This window comes from Jaculus jaculus, chromosome 3 (genome assembly GCF_020740685.1).
Source record: "Jaculus jaculus isolate mJacJac1 chromosome 3, mJacJac1.mat.Y.cur, whole genome shotgun sequence".
Taxonomy (NCBI): domain Eukaryota; kingdom Metazoa; phylum Chordata; class Mammalia; order Rodentia; family Dipodidae; genus Jaculus; species Jaculus jaculus.
In genome coordinates this window covers 88,150,273-88,178,123 of record NC_059104.1, presented here as the reverse complement: position 1 = coordinate 88,178,123, position 27,851 = coordinate 88,150,273, and the positions used below count along the sequence as shown (strand labels likewise).

The following is a 27,851-nucleotide window of genomic DNA, read 5'->3' as shown; positions in this document are numbered from 1 at the left end:
ACATGTACATGTTACTTCTAAGGTTCAGTTATTCTAAGATCATATTCTAAAAAGAGCCTTTGTTCCCTTTTCTCAAAATTTCAAGGTGACATTCTGTTGTAATTACCTTTTTGTTGCACAAAACACCCACCTAAAAGTAGCTCATGGGAGGAAAGTATTTATTTTGGCTTATAGTCTTGAGGGGATACTCCATGGTGGCAGTGGAAAGCATGACATAGTCAGAGGCTGGTCCTCACTTCTGCCCCAGCAGGTGACAGCACCAGGAGAGCGAGCTGAGCTCTGGTAAGGGGGACCTGGCTATAACACCCAAACACCCACTCCCAACAACACATATCCTTCAGCAAGGCCCCACCTCTCAAATTGCTATCAGCTGTGGATCAAGAAGTCAGAACACGTAAGTTCATGGGAAACACATGACCCAAACCACCACATTCTGCCTCGTCCCCCTCATACTGATGACCATCCATGATGTAAAATGCAGTGCAGGGGTGGAGAGATGGCTTAGCTGTTAAGGCGCTTGCCTGCAAAGCCTGAGGAAACCCATGTTCGACTTTGCAGGTCCTGTGTAAGCCAACACACAGGTGATGCGAGCATGCAAGGTCGCACATGTGCACAAGATGGAACACCCATCTAGAGTTTGATTTCAGTGGCTGGAGACTGGTGTTCCAATTGTCTTGCATAAAAAAGAAAAGAAGGGCACAGACTCTTGGGCTTGCCTTAAAAAAAAAAAAAAAAAAGCATTCAGTCTAATTTTGAGTCCCCAAAGTTTTTTTTTTTTTTTTTTTTTAATCCCAACACTATTCACACATGGTCCAAAATCTCCTAAATGTTAGCCTTAAAATCAAAATAACAGACTGGTACAGAGTAAACATTCACACCACAAAAGTAGTGATTGAGCATATTAAGGAAAGATTGAATAAACACAATATCTAAAACAAATAAGGCAAACATCAAATCCTGCAGCTCCAGGTCCAGCATCTTTAACCAGTGATGAAGTCTCTGGAGTTCCGTTTCCATTCCTCCAGCCTGGGGAACAATTCATCCCAAGCTGGCAACTCTCCTTGACTGCTGTTCTATAGTCCTAGTATTTCCCAAAGTCTCCACTGCAACCCATGATTTATCTTCATGGTTCCATTGGGTCTCTACTCAGGCATTCCAAGAAGCCTGTGGGTCAAATCACCCAATGGCCATTTCTAAAAAACAAAATCATGTTGTAAATCCATTGACCCTCTCTTTCCTACATTTGTTACATACATTCCCATAGTATTATATGGGCTACCAAATTTGTTAATTCAGTGGGGAATAAAGCTGCTTTTGATGAGCAGGACACTCCTTCAGCATTCAGGCACTTTACATTTTTCCTGCTGTCTCAGTGTGGGCCAGCTGGCCCAATCTCAATGGTCATAATCTCACAATTGTAGCTAACCAGGTGCTATCTCCAGCCTGAAATATTTATTTGTTTCTGTGCCATATCCTGCTCATACAAGTATATTTCTATGTAACACAACTCTGCACATGAGAAGAATGCAGAAAGCCTCTCACACAAATTTCCTTTAGCCCATTATGGAAAAACCTCTTTCTTCTGCTCATAAGCCTAACCTCACAGCCTATAATTCTTACTGCATTTATGTCTCTGAACTCTGACAGGAATGCTCTATCAAGCTCTACTTAAAGCACTGCAAGGTGTCTCTTAGGCCAAGATTTCAAATCCTTCCCACACATTAGTTCCAAAGTCAGGTTTTTAGTAGTAATGACCCCACTCCACTGGTACCAATTTTCTGTTGAAGCTACCTTCTTATGGCTGATGGCTGGCTGTGCTTGCTTCTAACATGAAAGTTTCAAAGCAGTCAAAAACCTTATATGGTGCCTGCTTTCCTGAGAGAACATTCTACAAGCCCCAGTTAGAAGTTACTTTTTTTTTATCTTGTTTGGGAAATCATCAATCCAACACTTCTGCCTAATCCTTACTATTTTTTTTTTTATTTGTACAGAGCCAAATCACATTCAATATGGGAACAGGCTGTACATAAATACTAGGAGGCCTGGTTTATTCAGGTTAGAAGAAGAGACATTTTTGGAGACTACTATATAGTCTGAGCATCATTTCCATCATATATGAATTATTCAAAGAAAGGAATATTAACTATATTTCCTGCTGCCACTTTATAATCTAGTAGGAGAGTTAATACATGCTTTATTCAGTAACACTAATAAAATGACAAGTACCATAGCATAAGAGCACAGAAGTTAGCATTATGGAAGGTACTGAGATATCAAATCCCCTTTACTAAATGGATAAGAGGAAGACTAGGTTAAAGATGAAGTATAAATCAGGGTTGGGGGATCACTTAGGTCATAGAGGCAGGAGGCTTTCAGTTTGAGGCCAGTTTGGGCTATATAATTTTGAGTATGAAGACTTTGTACAAAGGTGTGTGTCCGGTTCATGGTGACTGTAAGGCATACCTATGCTATTTACCAGTATTAGAAAATAAGTAACAGATATGGCTCTAAATGTATTCACTAAGAATTATTGAAAATATACTTAGTTTTCTTTTAACAAAAAGTTAAAATTTAGTATTCAAATATTTTTAATTTTTAGTATATGATTATTGGTACCTACTCTTCTGGATCTTTGGATTATGGAACTGCATTTTTTTCATATTATATACTATGTTTATAATAACCCTCATGTGAAAAATTCTTGACATTTAAGTTCTCTTTTTTTTATATATATTTGTTTTAAAAGACTTCAGCATTTATGATCGAAGAAGGGCTAAAGGAGCAGCAAAGACAAAAACAAGAATCTTTGAAGCATTTTCAGAGACAAGTCAAACACAGAGTAAATCAACAAATTAGGCTCAGAAAGAAGCAACAGCTGCAGAAATCATACAAAGCAGTAAGTTCAACATGAACCAAAGCTGGGCATGGTGGTACACACCTTTAATCCCAGCACTTGGGAGGCTGAGGTAGGAGATCGCTATGAGTTCAAGGCCAGCGTGGGACTTTCCAGGTCAGCCTGGGCTGGAGTAAGACCTATCTTGAACAAAAAACAACATAAAAAAGTGAACCTAAGTGCAGATTGAATGGAAAGTGTATGTACTGTGTGAGGCTACTAGGTATCACTTGTTTTTGATTCCATGCTGTGTAAAATCTCATTTTCTAGTGAATGCAGTCAGTTTTATATAGCGAAACCCTGTTCTGACTTGCTTTTTTTGTTTTCATCAAATCATTAAAAACAATTCCAAGATTTGGGATTCAGACTTGAGTTTATATTCCAATTTTGCCACCTACTATCTATATAACTCTGGATTAATTACTTAGCTTTTCTGATTGTAGGTTTTTCTTGTCTATAAAATAGGGATAATCTGGGCATGATGGCTCACACCTATAATCCCAGTACTTGGGAGGCTGAGACAGGAGGATTGCTACAAGTTCCAGGACAGTCTGGGTATCTCAAAACAAAAACAACTAAGCAACTGAACTGTCTGACTGTTTATCTGTCATCTATCTGTGTGTCTATCTACCTGTCTCTCTCTTTATCCATTATCTATCTGGATTACTGTATTGATTCCACAGGATATATGAGAGTTAGATGTGATAGCCTGAATGCATTTTTTAAAATACATAGCAAGTACCTGGCAAATGATAGTTTCTCTGCCAGTTAAAACCTCCTGACCCTATTCCATTTTGGTTGAAAATCTTGTTTCTTAGACGTATTATTTGCACTGAAATGGAGTAGAAATTCATTATCCTTCCTTTTTCCTGTGTGTAGGCAGAAAAAGAAGGCTTTATAGTGATGCAATGTTCAGCTTCAGCACAGTTAACTCCTAAAAGGACAAGTGTTTTTCAAAGGAATTTGAATGCTGTTATTGGAAGTTCAAGGCTACCCCCTTCCTGGATGCTTGGGGATTCAGTAGAAGGTGGAGAGAATCAGCATCAGAATGAATTATTTCAACAAGCCCAAGCTGTAAGTACAGATTCATTTAATTTTAGATCTATGATTTTACCCCTACTCCTGTAACCTAAAAATATTACATATCTAGAAAATTTATTTCATTAATAGTTTTGGAGGTCCAAGAACATGGTTTAGTTATGGTGAAGGACTCTAGCTGTATCACAAAATGACAGATCTCATCCCAATGAGAGTTTGTATGGGAAGAGAGATCAGTAAGACAGGAATCCAGAGATGTTTATGGTCAAGCTTGGTCTTTGTTGCACCTACAGTCCTCTGCTCCACCAGCTGAGCTATCAATGGGAGTCAAGCTTACTCTTTGTATATAGCTAATGCCCAGGACACCTTACCAGGGTCTAGTGAAAACTATGTTAGTCCCTTCTGAAGATATTACCCCACTGACCTTCCACTAGGTTCCACCTCTGAAAGATTCCTCTTCAGAAGTGCCACAGTAGAACCAAGCTTTGAGTTCTTTTTCTCAACTAGCCCCTCTTCTATTTTGATGTCGTGTGTGTGTGTCACTAAGTTTAATTCGGGTTGCTTAAGATGAGCATGGGTGGGTGAATTATTACCAATTCTTCAGTCCACAGCAAATATTAAGTTTATATGGTAAGGAATTATTTCTAATGTGTTAAAGTGTGACAGTGCTGATTTGGTGCTATTGGAAAATGATATTTTATTTTATTTTGAGAGAGAATTGGCGTGCCAGGGCCTTAGCCATTGTCCAGACACTTGCACCACCTAGTGGGCATGTACAACCTTGCCTCACCTTTGTGCAGCTTGGCTTAAATGGGTCCTGGGGAATTGAACCTGGGTCCTTTGGCTTCACATTCAAGCGCCTTAACCATTAAACCATCACTGCAGCAAATTTTATTTTGTGACAAGTTTTATAAATGTATATATTCACACATATGAAATGAAATGTGTTTTCAACATAGTCTTCTCCCATTACCTTCTCTTGTCTCTACTTCCCTTAACCTTCCAAGGAACTCCTTCTTTTTTTAACTAGTCCCTCTTCTACTTTGATGTCTTTGTGTGTGCCTGTGCGCATACTACTGAGTTTACTTAGGGTTGCTAGCATGAGCATGGCTGGGTGGATTATTTACCATATGGCATAAAGCTTACCAGGGGCTACACCTGGGAAGAAAATGACTTTCACTCCTTATCCCTCACAATCATTAACTAACTACTAATAACACCTTAGCAAGGCATGGAGGCCTCATGCTGTCTTCTATCACCCATGAAAGAATTTTTGTTGGGCCCAGTATTGTGCAGGTAATGATAGTAACTGTGAGATCATGAATGCAGTGGCCACATCATATCTGGAAATGGTGATCCAAAGCATTTCTCCCCATGCTGTAGTTCTTATATTCTTTCTGCCCCCTCTTCTGCAATGTTCCATGAGCTTTGGAGGACATGACAGAGATGTCTTATGTCATGCTAAGCACCCAGTAATTACTTAACCACTTATGTATAGTTCCTTATACACTTTGACACGTTTTGAGTTGCACCAGTAGTGCAAAAAGAAGCTCTAACCAAATGTAATCTATAGGCATAAACATAAATATGTAGAAGATAATTTGATGGACACAACATATACATTTAGCTAAACAGAAGCTAGTAGCTTCCCTCCTAGGACCTAGGACCTAGGACCTCCCAGCCATAGTCTTTTGATTAGGTTTTCAGGAGCAGGCCTCAAGTGGAATCAGAGAGTATTTGGTTACCCTTGTAACAATCATGCCACTATTGCAATAGTGGGTACATCTTGCCTGGCTGGTGGATTTGTGTAGCTTACAGGGTACACTGTGAGTAAGACTATTGATGACATTTCTTCCTCAGCAGCCTACATACCACTTTCTAGCCCTATGACAGCTAGCTAACAAGGAGGATGCTTCCAGCTCAGTTCTAGATTAATTTCCCAGTCTGCAACTGCAAATTCAGGGTTTTTTTTGTTTTGGTTGTTCTGTTTTTTCAAGGTAGGGTCTTGCTGTAGTCCAGACTGACCTGGAATTCACTATGTATACTCAGGATGGCCTCAAACTCATGGTGATCTTCCTGCCTCTGCCTCTATAGTGCTGGGATTAAAGGCATCTGCCACCATGCCTGGCTCAACTTCACTTTTTAGTAAATGTATGTATATATATGTGTGTGTGTGTGTGTGTATATGTGTGTGTGTGTGTGTGCGTGTGTGCGTGCGTGTGTGTGTGTGTGTATGTATAATTTTATTTTTGACAACTTCTATATTTACAGACAATAGACCATGATAATTTCCTTTCCTCTCCCACTTTCCCCTTCGCAACTCCACTCTCCATCATATCCCCTCCCTCTCTCTCTTAGTCTCTCTTTTGTTTGATGTCATCATCTTTTTCTTCATTTATTTATTTCTTTGTAAGCAGAAAGAGATAGAAGAGACAGGCTGAAAGAATGGACATGTCAGGGCCTCTAGCCACTGCAAGCAAACTCCAGACATTTGGACTGGCTAATGGGTACTGGGGAATGGAATCCCAAGTTGTTAGACTTTGCAGACAAATTCCTTAACCACTTTAAAAAATATTTTATTTTTATTTATTTATTTATTTGACACACAGAGAGAACGGGTGTGCCAGGGCTTCTAGCCACTGCAAATGAACTCCAGACGCATAAGCCCCCTTGTGCATCTGCCTCATGTGGGTCCTGGGGAGTCGAACCTGGGTCCTTTGGCTTTACAGGCAAATGTCTTAACCAAGACATCCCTCAAGCCCATTAACCACTTTTTAAAGAACTTTTGTAGAAGACTAGTGTGATAATGCTTATTTTAAAGCATTAATCAATTAATTTAGCCATAGGTTTTTGCTAAATAGTCCAGGCTGACCTCAAACTCATTGTATTAGCTCAAATCCATAATACTTTTGCCTCATTTTCCCCAGTACTGGGATACAGGTATGAGCCACTGCACCTGTTCTTATTTTTTTCTAATTTTTATTTGTTTTTAATAAGACTCTTTAGGACCATTTTAACAAAGACATTGGGCTGGAGAGATGGCTTAGTGGTTAAGGTTCTTGCCTGTAAACGGAACCCAAGTTCAGTTCCCTAGTACTCTTATAAAGCCAGATATACAAGGTGGCACATGTGTCTGGAATTCATTTGCAGGGTGTTTGTGTATGTGCAGGTACATGTACATGTGTGTGGAGACCAGAAGAAAAACTTCCTCTGGTGTCATCTTCAGGAATACTGTCCACTGTTCATGACCATACCACCCCTAATGTACCTGATCACATCTGATATTGGAAGCTAAGCAGGGTTGGGCGTGGTTAGTGCTTAGAGGGAAGATTACTGTCTGCTTCCCTTGAGGCAAAGAAGTTCTCTTACTGGCCTGGAGCTCACCAATTAGGCTATGCTGACTGGCACTAGGAATCTTCCTGTTTTTACCTCCCTAGCACTGGGTCATCACCATGCCTGACACTTTTATTTAGGTATTGGAGACTGAACACAGGTCCTTATGCTTGTGAGGCAAGTATGTCCTGACTGAGCTTTTCCTCAGCCCCACCTTCCTGGTTCTTATGGTTATACATCCCACTGAAGTAAGGATTTCATCTGTATAGCACATGTTGCATGGATAAAGTACATATATTTGAACACTAAATTTGTTAAGCATTATGGGAGTACTAATACTATATGACATAAGATCCTCTGTGGGTTTATATTTTCAGGTAGATGCACCAAGTAACTACGTTCTCAGTTTATTAGATTATAATATAGACACATTAACTATATTTGACCAAAAACTCAAGTCAGCCAGGTGTGGTGGCACATGCCTTTAATCCCAGTGCTTGAGAGGCAGAGGTAGGAGGGTGGCCATGAGTTCAAGTCCACCCTAAGACTGCATAGTGAATTCCTGGTCAGCCTGGGCTAGAGTGAAATCCTACCTTGAAAAAAAACAAAACAAAAAGTATTTTATATCTTAGGAATTTGAAATTTTACAATTCCAAGGGCATCATAGGGGAAAAGGTTATGGAAGGGATGGAATTGAATTATACATTTAATTGGTAAGCGGAATTGAATTGATAAATTCAAGAGAATTTTTGAGATAGAAACAGTTAAAAGTGTAGATCTATAATGAGCTTGGTATAGTTGGGAATAAGTTATAAAATCCTTCTTATTGGCAGTTATAAAGGAAGAGAACAGAAAAATGAGGTTAGATAGAAGATCAGATTGTATGAAACCTTAAACATAATAAAAGTTTCAAAATTATACCTTTTTATTTTTTCTTTTAAAAAGATGAGGGTTGGGCTGGGGAAATGGCTTAGTGGTTAAGGCGTTTGCCGGGAAGCCTAAGGACCTCAGTTTGATATCCCAGGACCCACATACACCAGATGCACAAAGAGTCGCATGCATCTGGAATTCGCTTGCATTTGCTGGTGGCCCTCTCTGTCTGTCTCTTTCTCTCTCTCTGTCTCTCTCTCAAATAAATAAAGAAATAAAAAATATTTTTAAAAAAGCCAGGTGTGGTGGCACACGCCTTTAATTCCAGCACTTGGGAGGCAGAGGTAGAAGGATCGCTGTGAGTTTGAGACCACCCTGAGACTACATAGTGAATCCAGGTAAGCCTGAGCTAGAGTAAGACTCTACCTCGGAAAAAAAAAAAAAAAAGAGGGTTGTAGAGATTAAGGCAATTTACCTGCAAAGCCTGACAACCCGTGTTCAATTCCCCAGCACCCATGTAAAGCCAAATGCACGACGTGGCACATGCATCCGGAGTTCATTTGCTGCAGCAGCTAGAAACCCTGGTGCACCCATTCTCTCTCTTTCTCTTTCTCTGTGTGTGTATTCTTGGATATAAACAATATTTTATAAAAGATAACTTATTAAAGTTCAACTGTTATTATTAAAGCTAACTATTTTGGGCTTGTGAATTTCTGTCCATACCATACAATAGACGATTTTGAATCTACCATTTCTTTTTTTTTTAAATTATTTATTTATTTATTTGAGAGCGACAGACACAGAGAGAAAGACAGATAGAGGGAAAGAGAGAGAATGGGCACGCCAGGGCTTCCAGCCTCTGCAAACGAACTCCAGACGCGTGCGCCCTCTTGTGCATCTGGCTAACGTGGGACCTGGGGAACCGAGCCTCGAACCGGGGTCCTTTGGCTTCACAGGCAAGCACTTAACCGCTAAACCATCTCTCCAGCCCTGAATCTACCATTTCTATTACAGTTTTTAACCACTAGGTGTCACTATGAAACTAGACTATGAAATTGCTTAAGCTTAAACTCCTTTATGTAGAATTGGTTGAATAAATGGTTAACACAATTTAGCTTCTGAATAATAGTGGAATTTTCAGGGGTCTTTTTGTGTCTGTAGAAACAGAATCTTGGGGTGTTCTTTTTTTTTGGCTTGTTTTTATGTGTAATGTGGTGTGTGTTTGTGCCCATGCAGTGCCCATGTGCTGGGGAGAGGCTGTGCTTGCCTGTGGTGGTCAGAAGAAAATGTAGTGTCTCTCTCTCCATTGCTCTCCTATGTGTTCCAATTTGAGCTGGAGTCTCTTACTGATCCTGGAGCTTGAGGTTTTCTTTTGAGCTCCAGCAATTCTCAGGTCTCTGCTCACGTGTGACTATGCTCAGTTGTTTATGTAGGTACTGAGGATCCAATTCAGGCCTTCTCAGGCCCTCATGCTTGCACATGAAGTGCTCTTAACCACTGAGCAATATCTCTGGATCAGGTAAGGTTTTTTAAAGTTCATTTGATATTAAAATATTTAAGGATGGAATGATTCAACATCTGGAATATACTTCAAAATAATGTAAGGGTGGGCTGAGAAGATGGCTCAGCAATTAAAAGTACTTGCTTGCAAAGCTTGCTGGCCCAGGGTTCAGTTCCCAAGCCACCCATGTAAGTTAAATGTAGTAAGTGGCACAAAGTCCGCTGTTTTTCCTGATGTGCCCATACACACAAACACACATATATACATATAAATAAATTTAAAAAATTAAAAATATAAGTGAGTTATAGTAAGGTAAGGTAGCCAGGAGTTAATTTAAAACTGAGAAGCAGCCTGGCATGGTAGCACATGCATTTAATTCCAGCATTTGGGAGGCAGTTGTAGGAGGATTGTCATGAGTTCAAGGCCACCCTGAGATTACATAGCGAATTTACCAAAAAAAACCAAACAGAGAAGTATTCTGTTTACTTCTTTTTTTTTTTTTTTTTTTCCGAGGTAGGGGCTCATTCTAGCCCAGGCTGTCCTGGAATTCACTGTGGAGTCTCAGGGTGACCTTGAACTTAGGGCATCCTCCTACCTCTACATCCTGAGTGTTGGGATTAAAGGCATGTGCCACCACACTGCCTTTTTTTTTTTTTTTTTTTTCGAGGTAGGGTGTCACTCAGACTGACCTGGAATTCACTGAGTCTCAGGGTGGCCTCGAACTCATGGCGATCCTCCAACCTCTGCCTCCCAAGTGTTGGGATTAAGGGTGTGTGCCACCATGCCTGGCTACTTCTATTTTTTAATGAGTTATTGTCTCTTTTATTTTATTTTTTGGTATGTGATGCATACATATGTACATGTGTGACCCCCTTGTGCACATATGTGGAGGCCATAAAAGGATGTCGTGTATTGTCCTTCCACCTCATTTCCTTAAGATGGAGTCTTTCAGCCTGGAGTTTGTTACCTACTGGTTAGGCTGGCTGACTAGGGAGCCCCAGGAATTCAATTCCTCTGTATCCATTCCCTCAGCATTGAGGTTACAGGCATGGATGCCCTTAATGGGCTCTTTACATAGGTCCTGGGGATTGAACTCAGGTCTTCATGCTTAGACAGCAAGCTCTTTGACTCATTTAGCTATCTCTCTAGCCCCTTAAATATGCTTGAACTTCAGGCATTTAATTGTAGGAGAAGCATAGCCAGGGGTGCCCTGGGACGAGGCCCTGAGATTACAGCACATGCGGGACTGCTACTTCCCCTGTGAGCCAACTTAACCCTTAAGGACAAGTCTGTGTCCTTGGCTCTGCACCATCTTACCCCCACCCCCAAGGTCTGGGGGGTGGGAGGGAAATCCAGCAACATTTAATTATAGCTACCATTTTATTTCTATATTCCTAACACTTTGACTTCTCCCAAACACACTTTAGTATTTAATGTACTTTTCAGATATGACCCCCAAAGTGAATGTAATCTTGTGTTTCAAATGTGAGATGACTAGGATCTCTCTTTTGTATCCCTGCTCAACCCTATACTTAACAATATTTGATATTATCTACTTGTTCAAAAGACAACATTAGGAACCTAAAGTTAGAAATTACCATAGAATAAGAAGTTTCAAGTGGTCATAGCCTCTTTTGCTAGGACTTATATTTATCTTTTGAGATTGAGTTTCTGTGGCATCTTTTGGTTATTTCATCTTGGTTGTAGTTAAAGATATTTCACCACTGGGTGCAGTGGCATAGGTCTTTATTGCCACCACTCAGGAAGCTGAGGTAGGAGGATCTCATGAATTCAAGGCCAGCCTGGGGCTTCCAGGTCAGCCTAAGTTAGAGTGAGACCCTGCCTTGGAAAAAAATAAAAATAGCAAAATCAATTCCTACCCCAAAAATATCACCATATCTTTATTCTCATTGTATAATTTATTTACCTATAGACTATTTGACTCACCACTGTCTTTTTCTTTTTCACAGCATGGCTTATAACAACTTTTAATTTTTTCATGAATATATTTTCTATCTTGTTTTTTTTAAATTTTAAACTTAAAAAAAAGTTTATTTATTTTTTTGTTTTTCAAGGTAGGGTCTCAGTCTAGCCCAAGCTGACCTGGAATTTACTCTGTAGTCTCAGGGTGGCCTCAAACTCATGGTGATCCTCCTACCTCTGCCTCCCAGGCATGTACTACCACGCCTGGTTAAACTTTTTTTTTTTTAAGTTTGTATTTATTTATTTATTTATTTGACAGAGAAAGGGGAAAGGGAAAAGAGAAAGAAAGGGCACACCAGGGCCTCCAGCCACTGCAAAAGACCTCCAGACGCATGTGCCCCCTTGTGCTTCTGGCTAATGTGGATCCTGGGGAATCGAACCTGAGTCCTTTGGCTTTGCAGGCATAACCCTTAACTACTAAGCCACTCCTCCTGGCTAAACTTTTTTTATTGACAACTACCGTAATTATAGACAATAAACTATGATAATTCTCTTCCTACCCTTACTTTCCCCTTTGTAAATCTACCCTCTATCATATCCCCTCTCGCTCTAGTGTCTCTTTTATTTTGATGTCATTATCTTTTCCTCCTATTATGAGGGTCTTGTGTAGGTAGTACCAGGCACTGCAAGATCATGGATAGCCAAGCCATTTTGTGTCTGGAAGATTGCATTGTAAGCTCTGCTACTCTTAGTTTGGTTCTTAAGTTCTTTCTGCCACCTCTTCCACAATGGACCTTGAGCCTTGGAAGGAGTGGCAGAGATGTCTCAGTGCTGAACATTCCATTGTTACTTCTCAGCACCATGGTGCCTTTTGAGTCATCTCAGAGGTCACCATCATCTGAAAAGAGAAGCTTCTCTAACCAAAAGTGAGAATAGCATTAATATATGGGTATGAACATTAAGAAAACTGTTTACAGAGAAGTTTGGTGACCATCATATATGCATTTAGCCAGACAATAGACGACATTAGAGATGTCTCTATCATACCTTCCAAGGCTCAGGATCCATTGTGGAAGAGGTAGCAGAAAGAATGTAAGAGCCAAAGGAAGTGTAGGACTCCTTACAGTGCACTTTTCCAGACACAAAATGGCTTGGGCATCCATGACCTTATAGTACTTGGCCCTACCTACACAAGACCCTCATAATAGGAGGAAAAGATGATGACATCAAAATAAAAGAGAGATTTATTGGGAAGGGGAGGGGTATGATGGAGAGTGGTATTACGAAGGGGAAGGGCAGAGGGATTATCATGGTTTATTGTCTATAATTATGGAAGTTGACAATAATAATAAAAATGGTAGGAGTTACTCCTCTAGGGCTCATGATCTCCCCTGTCATAGGCTTTTGATTAAGTTTTCAGTATGAAACATGTATTCCCTCCCATGGAGTGGGCCTCCAGTCCAATTAGAGATCAGTTGTTTCCCCCCGTAACAGACATGCCACTATTGCAGTCATTGGCTTATTTGGCCTAGCTGGCCAATCTTAAGGCTTGTAATGTCCACTGCTGTTTATCACCACTGATGACTTCTCTCTCCCATAGGGCTACATACAGTGTAGTTTTTTCCAGATTTCTGTCAGCTGGTTCACAGGGAGGAAGTTTTCAGTCGAGCTCCAGCTTAATTTCTCAGTGACCTGTAGCCCAAGCATGTGGAGTCTTCAGCAATATCTATCTTGTTTTTTAATTTTTAAAATTAACATAAAGGTTGGAGAGATGGCTTAGCAGTTAAGGTACTTGCCTACAAAGTCAAAGGACCCAGGTTTGATTCCCCAGTACTCATGTGAAACCAGATGCACAAGGTGCCACGTTTGTCTGGCATTCATTTGCAGCAGCTTGAGTCTCTGACACACCACTTCTTTCTCTTTCTGCCTGCCTCTCTTTCTTTCTCTCTCTCAAAGAAATAAATAAAAGTGAAAAAATTAATATTTACAATAATGGGTTTCATTATGAAATTTTCATATATCTTTGTACCTTGCTCTTATTTGCTTCCTGACTACCTTCTCCTATCTCCATTACCTCTTTCTTACTGATCCCCTTTCTCTCCCTAAGTAGTCCCCATTTTACTTGTTACAAACACACACATTTACACGTGCACACATCTGAGATCTAGATTTTGTGTGAGAGAAAGCATAACATGCTTTGCCTTTCTCCTCATTATTCTTTCTTGTTCCCTTCTTTTTTTTTTTTTTAAGTTTGTTTTTTGTTTTTCGAGGTAGGGTCTCACTCTAGCTCAAGCCTACCTGGAATTCACTCTGTATTCTCAGGTTGTTCCCTTCTCCGTAGACCTTTCCCTCCTCCTTCATAGATGCTCTTCTTTCATGTGTGAGCACATAAACATATTTCTTTAAATCTACATTCTATGTACAAGAGAAAATATGATATTTGGCTTATTTTGCTCATCATGATCATCTGTAGTTCCATTTATTTTTCTGTAAATGACATTATTTCATTCTTTATGGTTGAATAAAATTCCATTAGGTGTATATGCCACAACTTGTTTATCCATTCATCTATTGATAGGCATCTAGGCTGATTCCATATCTTGGCTACTATGAGTAGTGTAAATATCCCTGCAGTCCCATGACTTAGATAACCTTGTATACCCAGGGTTAGTGCAGCTGGATTATATGCTAGTTTTGAGAAACTTCTCAATTCGATAATAATGCCTGCTGCAGTGTACATTACCATTGACATTGTATAAGGTTTCCTGTTTCCTCATAGCTTTTGCCATTGGCTTTTATTCTTTCTTTTTTTAAAATATTTTTTGTTCATTATTTATTTATTTATTTGAGAGCGACAGACACAGAGAGAAAGACAGATACAGAGAGAGAGAGAGAGAGAATGGGCGTGCCAGGGCTTCCAGCCACTGCTAACATACTCCAGACGCGTGTGCCCCCTTGTGCATCTGGCTAACGTGGGTCCTGGGGAACCAAGCCTCGAACTGGGGTCCTTAGGCTTCACAGGCAAGTGCTTAGCCGCTAAGCCGTCTCTCCAGTCCTATTCTTTCTTTTTTAAACATTTTTGTTTGTTTGTTTTTATAGGTAGGTCTTGCTCTAGCTCAGGCTGACCTGGAACTCACTGTGTATCCTCAGGGTAACTTTGAATTCACTGTGGTCCTCCTACCTCTGTCTCTCCAGTACTGGAATTAAAGGCATTTGTCACCATGCACAGCTAGATTTTTTAAAAATTTATTTATTTATTTATTTGAAAGAGAGAGATACAGAAAATAGCAGGGAGAGAGACAGAGAAAGAGAGAGAATGGGTGCGCCAGGGCCTCTAGCCACTTCAAACGAACTCCAGATGTGTACACCCCCGAGTGCATCTGGTTTATTTGGGTACTGAGGAATCAAACCTAGGTCCTTTGGCTTTGCAGGCAAGTGCCATAATCACTGAGCCATTTTTCCAGCCCTAGATTGTTTTTTTTAAATACGCAATATTAAGTAGAGACTTTGTATAGACATCTCATGTGTCTTGCCAAGGCTGACCTGAAATTCACTATGTAGTCTCAAAGTGGTCTTAAACTCACTGTGATCTTCCTACCTGTGCCTCCATAGTGCTGGGACTAAAGGTATGCACTACCATGCCCGGCTTCTCACTCTAGACTATGCTGGTACTCACTCTGTAGTCCCAGGCTGGCCTCAACTCTGGTGATTAAAAGTATGTGCCACCATACCCATCTCTTAAGTGTTGGATTTTATCTGTGCCCTTTTCCCATGATTAACATAAGATTGTTATTTCATTTAGTTACATATAAATTCTTTCTAATTTCTAACTGAATAAATTTCACAAACAAATTAAAAAGAGCTAAAGAAAATATGCACAATAAACAGTATCATAGATCTCTGTATTTGTCACATTAAAGTATTTTAATATATGTATATGTATATATTTGTTTGCATGAGAAAGAGAAAGATAGGAAGAAACTCAAGGGCTTCTTCTTGCTGCTGTAAACAAACTCCAGATGCATGTGCCAGTTTGTGCATCTATCTTTATGAGAAATAGAATCTGGATCCAGCATGCTTTGTTTAAAAGCACCCTTGACTGTTGAGCATCTCCCCAGCATAATATTTGTATTTGTGACATTTTAATACTTGCTTGATGCTTTACATTTTGTTTTACTATATAATAACAGTTGCTTTAGATTTTAAGATTTAAATCTCGAAATTTGTTCATATGTTGTATTTTGTGTTTTATCAGACAAAAGTCTTTTGCTAATGTTCAAAACTATGTTTCTATGGGTAAAATGGGTCTTTTTGTTGTTGTGTGTAGAAGATACTGTGTTAAGACCTGTATTACTTGATATGCCCAACACAACTACTGTTCAGTTGCTAAGGCTGGGAGGAGCCTGCAAAAGGCCAACCTTTATTAGAGCTTATGGAGGTAGCAGTTTTCCTTAGAACACAGTAGGATTGATTGATTGGCACATTTGGGATAGTGTCTCTCTCTGTCAGTATGAGTGAGGTTTTGTTGATTGGTTTTTCTACTAGATGGAAGAAAATGTTCTCTAGGACATTTCTGAGGTCTGAAATAGTGTGTATGTGCATATAACTTAAGCAAGCAAAAGAAATATATTTACCCTGTTCATAATTAAAGAGACGGCAGTATTTTTCCCATGTCTTCATTTTCCCCTCCTCAAAAACAAGTACTAAAATTTCTAAGTAATATACTTATAGTTCTCCTTTACTTAAAAAATTTCAAAGATTCTTAATGATTTCCCATTAGGGTCAGTGAGAACTTAGCTCTCTTTCTATCCCTTCCTATCATTACATAGGTACTTTTCCATTCCTTACATCCCTTCTTTATAGTTACATTATAATTTTGCTCAGATATTTAGTATTTACATTGTTATATCTGTGTAAACATTAATTACAGCTGTGCTAGGTTGTAGACTATGATTACTTTTTCTTCTGTATATAGCTTTTTGTTATATCTGGAGTTATATAGCTGTGAATACTTCATAGCCATCAAGAATTTTATAGGTCTTGGGTCTCCCCTAGGAGCTCATACAGTGCTTTCCAGCATTATGGCAGCTATCTGGCACAGAGCTGGCTTCCATCTCCCTTCCTGTTTGATTCTACAGCCAGTGGTGTCTTCAGTAACAGAGTCTTACTACCTCATTCTAGTGGCTACTAAGCACTTTGGCAATGGGCTGTATTGTTTTGGCGACCTTATGGGTCTTTCAGAAACTGAACTTGGAGTTCTGATCTGTAATGGGAAAATACATTTATTTCTGACTCTTTAAACCACTTAAGCTTGAGGTAAGCTGGGCATAACAATGATACATGCCTATTGTAATCCTAGAACTTGAAATGCTGAGATAGAAGTAAAATTAGTATGAGGCCTAATATGAGGTGAGTTGGAATCAGCCTGAGTTACATAGTGAGACTTCCCTAGTCTCACCCCCCCCCCCAAAATTTTTTTCTCAGTTTACTTAGGAAGGTTTCTTGGAGAAAGGAAGATCTGAGAACAGACAGTTGTTAGTTTTCAAATGTTAAGGGGGAAAAGGGAATTATGTAAATAATAAGAATTTTTGAGGAACTAGGTATGAAATCTTCTATAACCATGCAAGGACCAGTTGCAGAAATAATGCCTTACTGAAAAGATGCATAGATAATGACTATGTCTTCAATAATTTATAGGTGTATTTAGACTTCTAAGTTCTAATGCATTATATGCATATAAGCTATACCTTGTTTTAACAGTAGATTTTACTAACCACTCTTAAATCAAGTTATGAAATTATCAAATTTATATCTTAGAATAATGACAATAAATAATATTGTAAAACACTATTAGCAGATTAAAGTGTTCTTTGTAACTAATCCTCTTGTCCTAAGTCTGGTGTTTTTTAATAGTGGGGACCTGTTTTTCTGTTGGAACCCTTAGTGCATTAGGTATTGTTTAACCTGTTTTTGTTTTCTTTTTTCCAACTTTTCTTGGCAGCTTAGCCAAACCATGAAACAGGCTCGTCACCAGCTGGCCTCCTTTAAAACTATGAGTGAAAAAAAAGAACCAGTGTTTCTAAATGGCAGAATGCAAAGCTTTCCTACCCAAGAGGTAAATTAATTTCTAATATACTGTTTTGAAAAGTACAGGTTAGGTGAGAAAGATGGCTTAGTGGTTAAGGCATTTGCCTGATAAGCCTAAGGTTTGATTCCCCAGTACCCATGTAACCCAGATGCACAAGGTGGTACATGTGTCTGGAGTTTGTATGCAGGGGCAGGAGGCCCTGGCATGCCCATTCTCTCTCTCTGTCTGTCTCTGTCTTTGCCTCTTCCTCTGTCTCTCTCTCTCTTAAGTATATATATATGTATATGAATGAAAGAAAAGTAGAGGTTAAGGGTTGGAGAGTTGGCTTAGTGATTAAAGCACTTGCCTGCAAACCCTAAGGACCCAAGTTTGATTCCCCAGTACCTATGCATCTGGAGTTCATTTGCAGTGGCAGGAGACCCTGGCATACCCATTCTATCTCCCCATCTGTCTCTTTCTCTCTATTAAATAAATAAAATATTTTATCAAAAAGTACAGGTTAAGAAACATAGATAGAAATTAGCCATATAGCAGAATAATTTTGAACTATAACGTAATTGGATATAGCCTTAAATATCCCTTAGTAGTGAATTGCTGAGTAAATTAACATGTATTAGTATACAGCCACTCTAAAAAAAGTATACTTGGGCTGGAGAGATGGCTTAGGGGTTAACGTGCTGGCCTGTGAAACCTAAGGACCAAGGTTTGATTCCCTAGTACCCACATAAGCCAGATGCACATGGTGGCACATGTGTCTGGAGTTCGTTTGCACTTTCTATCTGCCTGCCTGTCTATTTCTCTCTGTCTCTCTCAAATAAATAAAAAAAATATTTTTTAAAAGATTGAAAATGTTCTCAAAGATTATCTGAAGGAAGGGGAATGTTTAATATAATGTTAAGTGTAAATATTAGCATATAAAATTATATATGGTCTCAATTAAAAGTATATTTGTATTCTTTAGCAAATATTTATGTTATATTGGTGAAAATAAAGACAAGATCCCTCAGGAAGCTTCTGTACTAATAGGGAAGTATATAATAAACTAGCAAACAAATATAGAATTTCAAGCAACTGCTAGAAAAATAGAGATAGGGAGAGAATGGACAAGAGTTTGGGAAGAAAGGGCACAAGAATATAGGCCCTTCTTCCTTCCCTCCCTTCCTTTCTACCTTGCACTGGGAATCAAATCCAGGGTATCACTAGGCAAGTATTCTACAACTGAGCTACATCCCTAGCAATATTAATTATTTCTGAATAGTATTATTATAGGTGGTTTTTATTATTCTCTTTGTCTTCTTTAATTTTTTTCTATAATATAAATATGTTACTTTCTAATAAGGGAAATAATACTATTTTTTTTTTTTTTTTTTTTTTGGTTTTTCGAGGTAGGGTTTCACTCTGGCTCAGGCTGACTTGGAATTCACTATGTAGTCTCAGGGTGGCCTCGAACTCTTGGCGATCCTCCTACCTCTGCCTCCCGAGTGCTGGGATTAAAGGCGTGCGCCACCACGCCCGGCTCTATTTTTTTAAATAAAGGAATTATGTTAATTCTAAACATAAGGTTAGCGTGAAAAACTAGAATCTCTGTGTGGAGCTAGGTTTAAAAGGATCCTTAAGGGCTGAAGAGATGGCTAAGTAGATAAGTGCTTGGTGTGTCTCAGGACCTAAGTTTGGACTCCCTGCCCCCACATAAAATGCTTAGCCTGTTGTCATAGAACTGTAATCTCAGTACTTGGGTGGTGAAGATAGGTGGATCCCTCAGGGCTTGCTGACTAGCTTATCTGGCCAAAGTGGTGGGCTCTCATTCAGTGAGAGACCTATAAGGTAGAGAGCAGCTGAGGATACCTGGCATCAATCTCTGGCCTCCAGATACATACATGTGCACACATACTGGCATAGCACATGGGTGTGTCTACACAAATACAAGCATGCACATGTGCACCCAAAGGCTATTTAAGCCTATGCTTATAGAATGACACTGTTTCAGCTTCTACTTATTTCAGATTTTGCCAGTTTGGATGCTCAGTTCTTATGTTTGTTATACCTATTTAATTTTGCCATTAATTTCAAGTTTTAGTAGGCAGCATTTAGTAAAAGAGACCATTAATCACTTTTACTTTATTTTTTCTATCAACTCTCTATTTAGTTTTATTTCTTTTTTTAATATTATATATTTATTTGCAAGCAGAGAGAGATAGAAGAGAGAGAGAATGGGCATTCCAGGGTCTCCAGCCACTATAAATGAACCCCAGATGCATGCACCACTTCGTCCATCTGGTTTTATGTGGGTACTGAGGAAATGAACTTGAGTCATTAGGCTTTGCGAGCAAGCACCTTAACCACTAAGCCAGCTCTCCTGCTTTCAGTTTCATTTCATTTTTTTTAAAAGACATTATTGATGCTTGGGTTTTAAAATATTTTTATTTGTATTTATTTGAAAGACAGAGAGAATGGGCACGTCAAGGCCTCCAGTGACTGCAAATGAACTCCAGATGCACATGCCGCCTTGTGTACCTGGTTTACATTGGCCCTGGGGAATCGAACCTAGCTCCTTTGGCTTTGCAGGCAAACGTCGTAACTGCTAACCCATTTCCCCAGCCCCAGTTTCATTTCTTAATTGGCACATTCTTTTACATTTTCATGTATCATACACATATGTTGCTTAATGATAGGAATATATTCAGAGAAATGTGTTGCTGGGTGATTTGTCACTGTGTAAATACCATAGTGCATACTTACATAAACTAAGACATCATTAGATGGTAATCTTATGCGACGACCATCACGTATGTGGTTTTTTTCCCCTTAAGTCTCTCAACATAGCCCTCAAAGACATCTGTCTGTTTATATGTTTGTAGTTGGTTAGAAACTAAACTACAAATGTCTTCCTCAGTAATAATTTACAATCTATAAATTAAATTTAAAAAGCAAGTCAGCATAGGTCTGTATCCACATATGGAATCCTATCCTAGATAAAGTCATGTGGTTGCCTTTCTCTAGCATTGTCTTATGTGTCTCTTGAGGTAACCTTTCTTTTTTCCCTCACTCTCAGACCTACCGTGGATTTGGCAGTATCATTATGTGGGCTATTAGACTCACTCTTGGGTACTATCAAAGGAGTTAATTAGATACTTTCTAATGAATCAGGAGGGAAAACCAATGTTAGATTGATATTTTTAATATATATTTTTCTTTTATTTATTTGGGAGATGGAGAAAGGCAGATAGAGACAAAGAATGAACATGCCAGGGCCTCCAGCTGCTGCAAACAAACTCCAAATGCATGCACCACCTTGTGCATCTGGCTTACATGAGTACTGTGGAATTGAACATGAATCATTTGGCTTTGCAGGCAAGTGTCTTAACCACTAAGCCATCTCTCCAGCCCTAGAGATTGATATTTTAAGTTATCAGACTTTTCAGTTGGTGTTTTTCCAGAAAAAGTACTGTGCACTGGTCTGACTGACCAGTAGAACTAATACAGTAGAAGAGAGGATTACTTCTGAGGTAACATCCTTGTGCAAACCAGTTTTATATGTCAGAAATGCCATATAAGTATAATTCATTATTGTTATGATGATGAATTCAAGCTTACTATTTGCTTCCAAATAAAACAATATGCTTCTTCAAAACAAAAATGGTAGAAACATATGTATTTCATATAATTGGGAGTGATCTAAGAAATTAGTAAAATTTTCTTACCATTTTTATCTAAGCAGTGTAATACCCTCTTACTTGTGTGAAGTGAGAAACTGTCAGTCAAAAGGGAATATATGTAACCCAGTTGAGCCTTACGTTTATGTTCTTTGTTAAAAAAAAAAAACAAAACTTTTTTTTTTTTTTCAAGGTAGGGTCTCATTCTAGACCAGGATAACCTGGGCTTCACTATGTAGTCTCAGGGTGACCTTGAACTCATAGAAATCCTCCTACCTCTGCCTCTCGAGTTGCTGGGATTAAAGGCATGTGCCACTCCACCTGGCTGTTAAACTTTTTATTGACAGCTTATATAAGTATATCTATACTTATGAATAATAATAAACCATGACAATTTCTTGCCCTGCCCCTGTTTGTCCCCTCCCAAATCCTCCCTCCATTGAATCCCTTCTTCTCTCTAATTAGTCTCTCTTCTATTTTGATGTCATCATCTTTTTCTCCTATTATGAGAGTCTTGTGTAGAATGTCAGGCACTGTAAGGTCATGAATATCAAGGCCATTTTGTGTCTGGAAGATTGCATTGTAAGCAGTTCTACCCTTCCTTTGGCTCTTATATTCTTTCTGCCACCTCTCCACAATGGACCCTGAGCCTTGGAGAATGTAATAGAGATGTGTTAGTGCTGAACCCTCCACTGTCATTTCTCCTCAGCACTATAGTGACTGTTGAATCACCCCAGTGGTCAGTGCATTGCTTTTATTTTCTTATTAGACTTTAGTTACATTAGAATCTTTCTGATTGTTGTTATCATTCAAGATTTAGAGAAAAAACTAGATCACATTTTTGTTTGGCTTTTGTCAGGTGACCAAAACTAAAGCTATGATTCTTCTGAAATTGTTAGTGGCTGGAATAATGACAAGTTTTCATTTATAAAATTTACATGTTCTCCCAGTGTATTTTATTCCATATGTTGACATGTTATTTATTTATACATTTGAAGTACAATTTGCTATTTTTCTTATTGTATATAAAATTACTGTGAGCTATTAAGATCATTCCAGATCTTTCATAAAGATTCAATAAGAATTATGAGGATATTGCTTTCCCTAGATAATATATATATATATAGTCCCTCCATCCAGAAAGCACTTTCTAGGAAACCACCATCCATCAAGAATAATAAAAAAATAAGAGAACAAATTCTCTTTAAGATCCATAAAGGTCCTTTCAGCATTGCTCATTATCAGCACTTAATGGAAAAATTAGGAAATGAAATATATGTATACATACTTATTGCCCATTTTTCTCTGGTGAAGGAAAAGTTTATTCAAATGTTTTGTCTGATTTAAAAAAATTATTTTAATTTATTTATTTGATAGAGAAAGAGGGAGAGAGAGAGAGAGGGGGGGGGGGGGAATGGGTGTGCCAGGGCCTGCAGCCACTGCAAATGAACTCCAGATGTGTGTGCCCCCTTGTGCATCTGGCTAACATGGGTCCGGGAGAATCAAACCTGGGTCCTTTGGCTTTACAGGCAAATGCCTTAACTGCTAAGCCATTCCTCCAGCTCTTGTCTGTTTTTTAAATTGGATTTTTTTAAATTGCTTAAAAGCATTTAAAAGAGCAAAGTTTATGTCAAAGTATGAAGAAAATAAAGGAGAAAGACACCTGGTAAGAGAGGATCCCAGAGCAGAAAAATTCACTTCGCCCTAGTGGGAGCTGGACTGTTTTATCAAATGAGGGACGCCCACCCATCCAGTGTCCATGAAGGTGAAGGAGGGGGCTGGTCCTTAATGCATCCAATACTGTGCAGGTCCTACAATGCCCGCCAACCCAGCCTACTGGTGGGAAAACTTACACTTAAGCCAGGAACAAGGAGGAAGTTGATTGACCTTCTTCACCATCTTGGGTTAGAATATAGCTTTGTTTCCCTAACTGTCTACCTAGCCAAAGAAACTGCCTATTTCCTGTACTATTTTAATCCTGTCTCCCAGAAGGTGATGACTGTTCTTCAGTGCTTTGTGCTGATAAGGTGGCAAAGTGAGGCCACAGCAGTCAGGGTTCCTCTGAAGGGAGAGCTAGGAGTCCATTCAACACCATTTATTGAAAAGTTTATTCTTTATCCCATTGCATTGTCTTGGCACTTTTGTCAAAAATCAATTTATTATGAATGTGAAGGTTTGTTTCTGACCCTCAGTTTAGTCGAGTATCATACTGTCTTGATTACTATCTTTCTATCTATTATTATTTTGGGGGGCGGTTTCGAGATAGGGTCTCGATGTAGCTCAGGCTGACCTGGAAGTCACTATGTAGTCTCAGGGTGGCCCCAAACTCATGGCATTCCTCCTACCTCTGCCTCCAGAGTGCTGGGATTACTATATCTTTGTGACAGATTTTTTTTTCTCAATTTTTATTAACGTTTTCTGTGATTATAAAAAATATCCCATGGTAATACCCTCCCCTCTTTCCCCTTTGAAATTCCATTCTTTATCATATCCCCTCCCCATCTCAATCAGTCTGTCTTTAATTGTGGTGTCATGATCTTTTCCTCCTCTTATGATGGTCTGGTGCATGTAGTGTCAGGCACTATGAGGTCATGGATATCCAGGCCATTTTATGTCTGGAGGGAACATGTTGTAAGGAGTCCTACCCTTCTTTTGGCTCTTTCATTCTTTCTGCCACCTCTTCCGCATTAGACCCTGAGCCTTGGAAGGTGTGATCAAGATGTTACTCAGTACTCCAGTCACTTCTTTCCAGCACTATGATACCTTCTGAGTCATCCCAAGGTCACTGCCATCTGAAAAGAGAAGATTCTCTACCCAAAGTGAGAGTAGCATTAATATAAGGGTATGAATATTAAGAGAAATGCTTACTGGGCAGTTGGACAAGCATAGTATATACATTTATCCAGATAGCAGCAAATGTTACACGCCTAGGGCTCATGACAACCCCTGTTTTCAGTATCAGGGATGTATTCCCTCCCGTGGAGCGGGCCTTCAGTCCAGTTGGAGGGCAGTTGGTTTCCACCATGACAGAAGTGCCATTATTGCACCCGTTGGCTCATTTGGCCTGGCTGGCCAAAGATCAGGCTTGCAGTGTCCACTATTGAGTATCTTCACTGGTAGTATCTCTCCCATTGAACTACATATAGAATGGCTTCTTCAAGCTTTCTGTCAGCTGTTCTACATGGAGGAGGTTATCAGCTCAGTTCAAGAAGGATTTCTCAGTGGCCTTGCAGCCCAAATAGGTGGAGTCTTTTCACCCCCGTTAATCTATTCTTGTACTTACATATATATAATACCAACATATTAAGTACCTTCCTCACTTCCTTTCTCTTCCCTTTATATCTCTTTTTTAGCTTACAGGCCTCTGCTACTGAGTTTTTTCCTTCTCACACAAAAGCCCAAACATCTGTAGCTAGGATCCACATATGAGAGAGAACATATGAGAGACTTTCTGGGCCTGTGTTACCTCACTTAGTATAATCCTTTCCAGATCCATCCATTTTCCTGCAAATTTCATAACTTCATTTTTCTTTACCGCTGAGTAGAACTCCACTGTATAAATGTGCCACGTCTTCATTATCCACTCATCAGTTGAAAGATATCTAGGCTGGTTCCATTTCCCAGCTATTATGAATTGAGCAGCAATAAACATGGTTGAGCACGTATTTCTAAGGACATGAGATGAGTCCTTCGGATATATGCCTAGGAGTGCTATAGCTGAGTCATATGGTAGATCAGTCTTTAGCTGTTTTAGGAACCTTCACACTGATTTCCACAATGGCTGGACCAGATTGCATTCCCACCAACAGTGTAGAAGGGTTCCTCTTTTTCCACATCCCCGCCAACATTTATGACCATTTGTTTTCATGATTGTAGCCAATCTGACAGGAGTGCATTGGAATCACAATGTAGTTTTAATCTGCATTTCTCTGATGACTAGGGATATAGAACATTTTTTTACATGCTTATACACCATCCATATTTCTTCTTTTGAGAACTCTCTATTGAGCTCCATAGCCCATTTTTTTGATTGGCTTGTTTGATTCCTTATTATTTAACTTTTTGAGTTCTTTGTATACCCTAGATATTAATCCTGTATCAGATATATAGATGGCAAAGTTTTCTTCCATTCTGTAGTTTGCCTCTTTGCTTTATTCACAGTGTCCTTTGCAGTACAAAAACTTTGTAATTTCTTGAGGTTCCCAGTGGTTAAAGTATGGTTTTATTGCCTGAGCAATTGGGGTTGTATGCAGAAAGTCTTTGCCAAGAACAATATGTTGAAGGGTCTCCCCTGCTTTTTCCTCTAGCAGTTTCAGAGTTTCAGGTCTGATGTTAAGGTTGTTAATCCATTTGGACTTAATTCTTGTGCATGGAGAGAGAAAAGAATATATTTTCATTCTTCTACAGATACATATCCAATTTTCCAAACACCATTTGCTGAAGAGGCTGTCTTTTCTCCAATGAGCAATTTTGGCATATTTATCGAATATCAGGTGGCTGTAGCGACGTGGACTTAAATCTGGGTCCTCTATTCTGTTCCATTGTTCTACATATGTGCTTTTGTGCCAGTACCATGCTGTGTTTTTTTTTTTTTTTTTAAACTATGGCTCTGTTGTATAGGTTAAAATCAAGTATGGTGATACCACCACCCTTACTTTGGTTGCTCAGTTTCATTTTAGATTTTCGAGGTTTTTTTGTAATTCCAAATGAATTTTTGGATTGTTTTTTCTATTTCTGTGAAGAATACCATTGGAATTTTGATGGGGATTGCATTAAATGTGTAGGTTGCTTTGGGTAAGATTGCCATTTTCACAATATTGATTCTTCTGATCCAGGAACAAGGGATGTTTTTCCATTTCCTAGTGTCTTCTGCATTTTCTCGCTTGAGTGTATTATAGTTTTCATTGTAGAGATCCTTTACTTCTTTGGTTAGGTTTATTCCAAGGTACTTTTTTTTCTTTGATGTAATTGTGAACGGGAGTGATTCTCTGATTTCATCCTCTGTGTGTTTGTTGTTAGCATATAGGAATGCTACTGATTTCTGTGTATTTATTTGGTATCCTGCTACATGGCTATAGGTTTTGATCAGCTCTAACAGTTTGCTAGTAGAGTCTTTAGGGTCCTTTATATATAGAATCATGTCATCTGCAAATAATGATAACTTGGTTTCTTCTTTTCTAATTTGTATCCCTTTTATGTGTGTCTCTTGCCTTATTTCTGTGGCTAAGACTTCCAGAACTATATTAAATAAAAGTGTGGACAATGGACACCTTTATCTTGTTCCTGATTTTAGTGGAAAAGCTTGCAGTTTTTTCCCCATTTAGTAATATGTTGGCAGTAGGCTTTTCAAAAATAGCCTTTATTATATTGAGATATGTTCCTTCTATTCCCAGTTTCTGTAGGACGTTTATCATGAAGGGATGTTTGATTTTGTCAAATGCTTTCTCTGCGTCTAATGAGATGACCATGTGATTTTTGTCCTTCAATCCATTTATGTAATGTATTACATTTAACAATTTGCGTATGTTGAACCATCCCTGCATCTCAGGGATAAAGCCTACTTTGTTGGGGTGAATGATCTTTCTGATCTCTTCTAGTGTTCTGTTTGCCAATATTTTGTTGAGAATTTTTACATCTATGTTCATATGATGTTGATCTGTAATTTTCTTTTTTTTGTTCTATCTTTGCCTGGTTTTGGTATCAGGGTGATGCTGGCCTCATAGAAGGAGTTTGGTAGAATTCCTTCTTTTTCTATTTTATGGAAAAGCTTAAGAAGCAATGATGTTACCTCTTCCTTGAAGGTTTGTAGAATTCAGCAGTGAATCCTTCTTGGCCTGGGCTATTTTTAGTTGGGAGATTACTGATAACTGTTCGGATCTCCATGCTTGTTATAGGTCTATTTAAGTGATTAATCTCATGTTGATTTAATTTAGGTAGGTCATATAAATCAAGGAAATCATCCATTTCTTTCAGATTTTCACACTTTGTGGAGTATATGCTTTTATAGTATGTCCCTATGATTTTTTGAATTTGTCTGGCATCTGTTGTGATGTTACCTTGTTTATCTCTGATTTTATGAATTTGTGTCTCTTCTCTCTTTCTTTTGTCAGATTTGCTAAGTGTTTATTAATCTTGTTTATCCTTTCAAAGAACCAACTTTTTGTTTCATTGATTCTTTGGATTGTGTTTTTTAGTTTCTATTTCTTTAATTTCTGCCCTAATCTTTATTATTTCTTCCCTCCTGCTGATTTTGGGTTTGCCTTGTTCTTCTTTTTCCAAGTCTTTAAGGTGAAGCATTAGTTCATTTACTTGTGACCTTTCTAATTTCTTAATATAGGCACTTAAAGCTATAAATTTACCTCTTAGGACTGCCTTCATTTTGTCCCAGAGATTTTGGTATGTTGTGTTCTCATTATCATTTGATTCTATAAATTTTTTGATTTCCCTCCTGATTTCTTCATTGACCCATTCATCATTTAGTAATGTGTTGTTTAATTTCTATGATTTTGTGTATGCTCTATGGCCTTCCTTGCTGCTGATTTGCAGTTTGAT

The 27,851-nt window shown here is 38.7% G+C and overlaps 1 protein-coding gene across 5 annotated transcripts in view; it reads left to right on the top strand.

The window, feature by feature from the left end:
• Ccdc15 (coiled-coil domain containing 15) overlaps positions 1–27,851 on the top strand; it is a 154,737-nt gene that overhangs the window by 21,013 nt on the left and 105,873 nt on the right. For 4 of the 5 annotated variants that reach the window (XM_045145105.1, XM_045145104.1, XM_045145107.1 and 1 more), the window contains 3 exons: positions 2,747–2,896; positions 3,773–3,967; positions 17,560–17,673. In XM_045145105.1, the coding sequence (XP_045001040.1) occupies positions 2,747–2,896; positions 3,773–3,967; positions 17,560–17,673 (459 nt within the window). The remainder of the gene's footprint in view (positions 1–2,746; positions 2,897–3,772; positions 3,968–17,559; positions 17,674–27,851) is intronic. The other variant, XM_045145106.1, reaches the window with a different exon arrangement.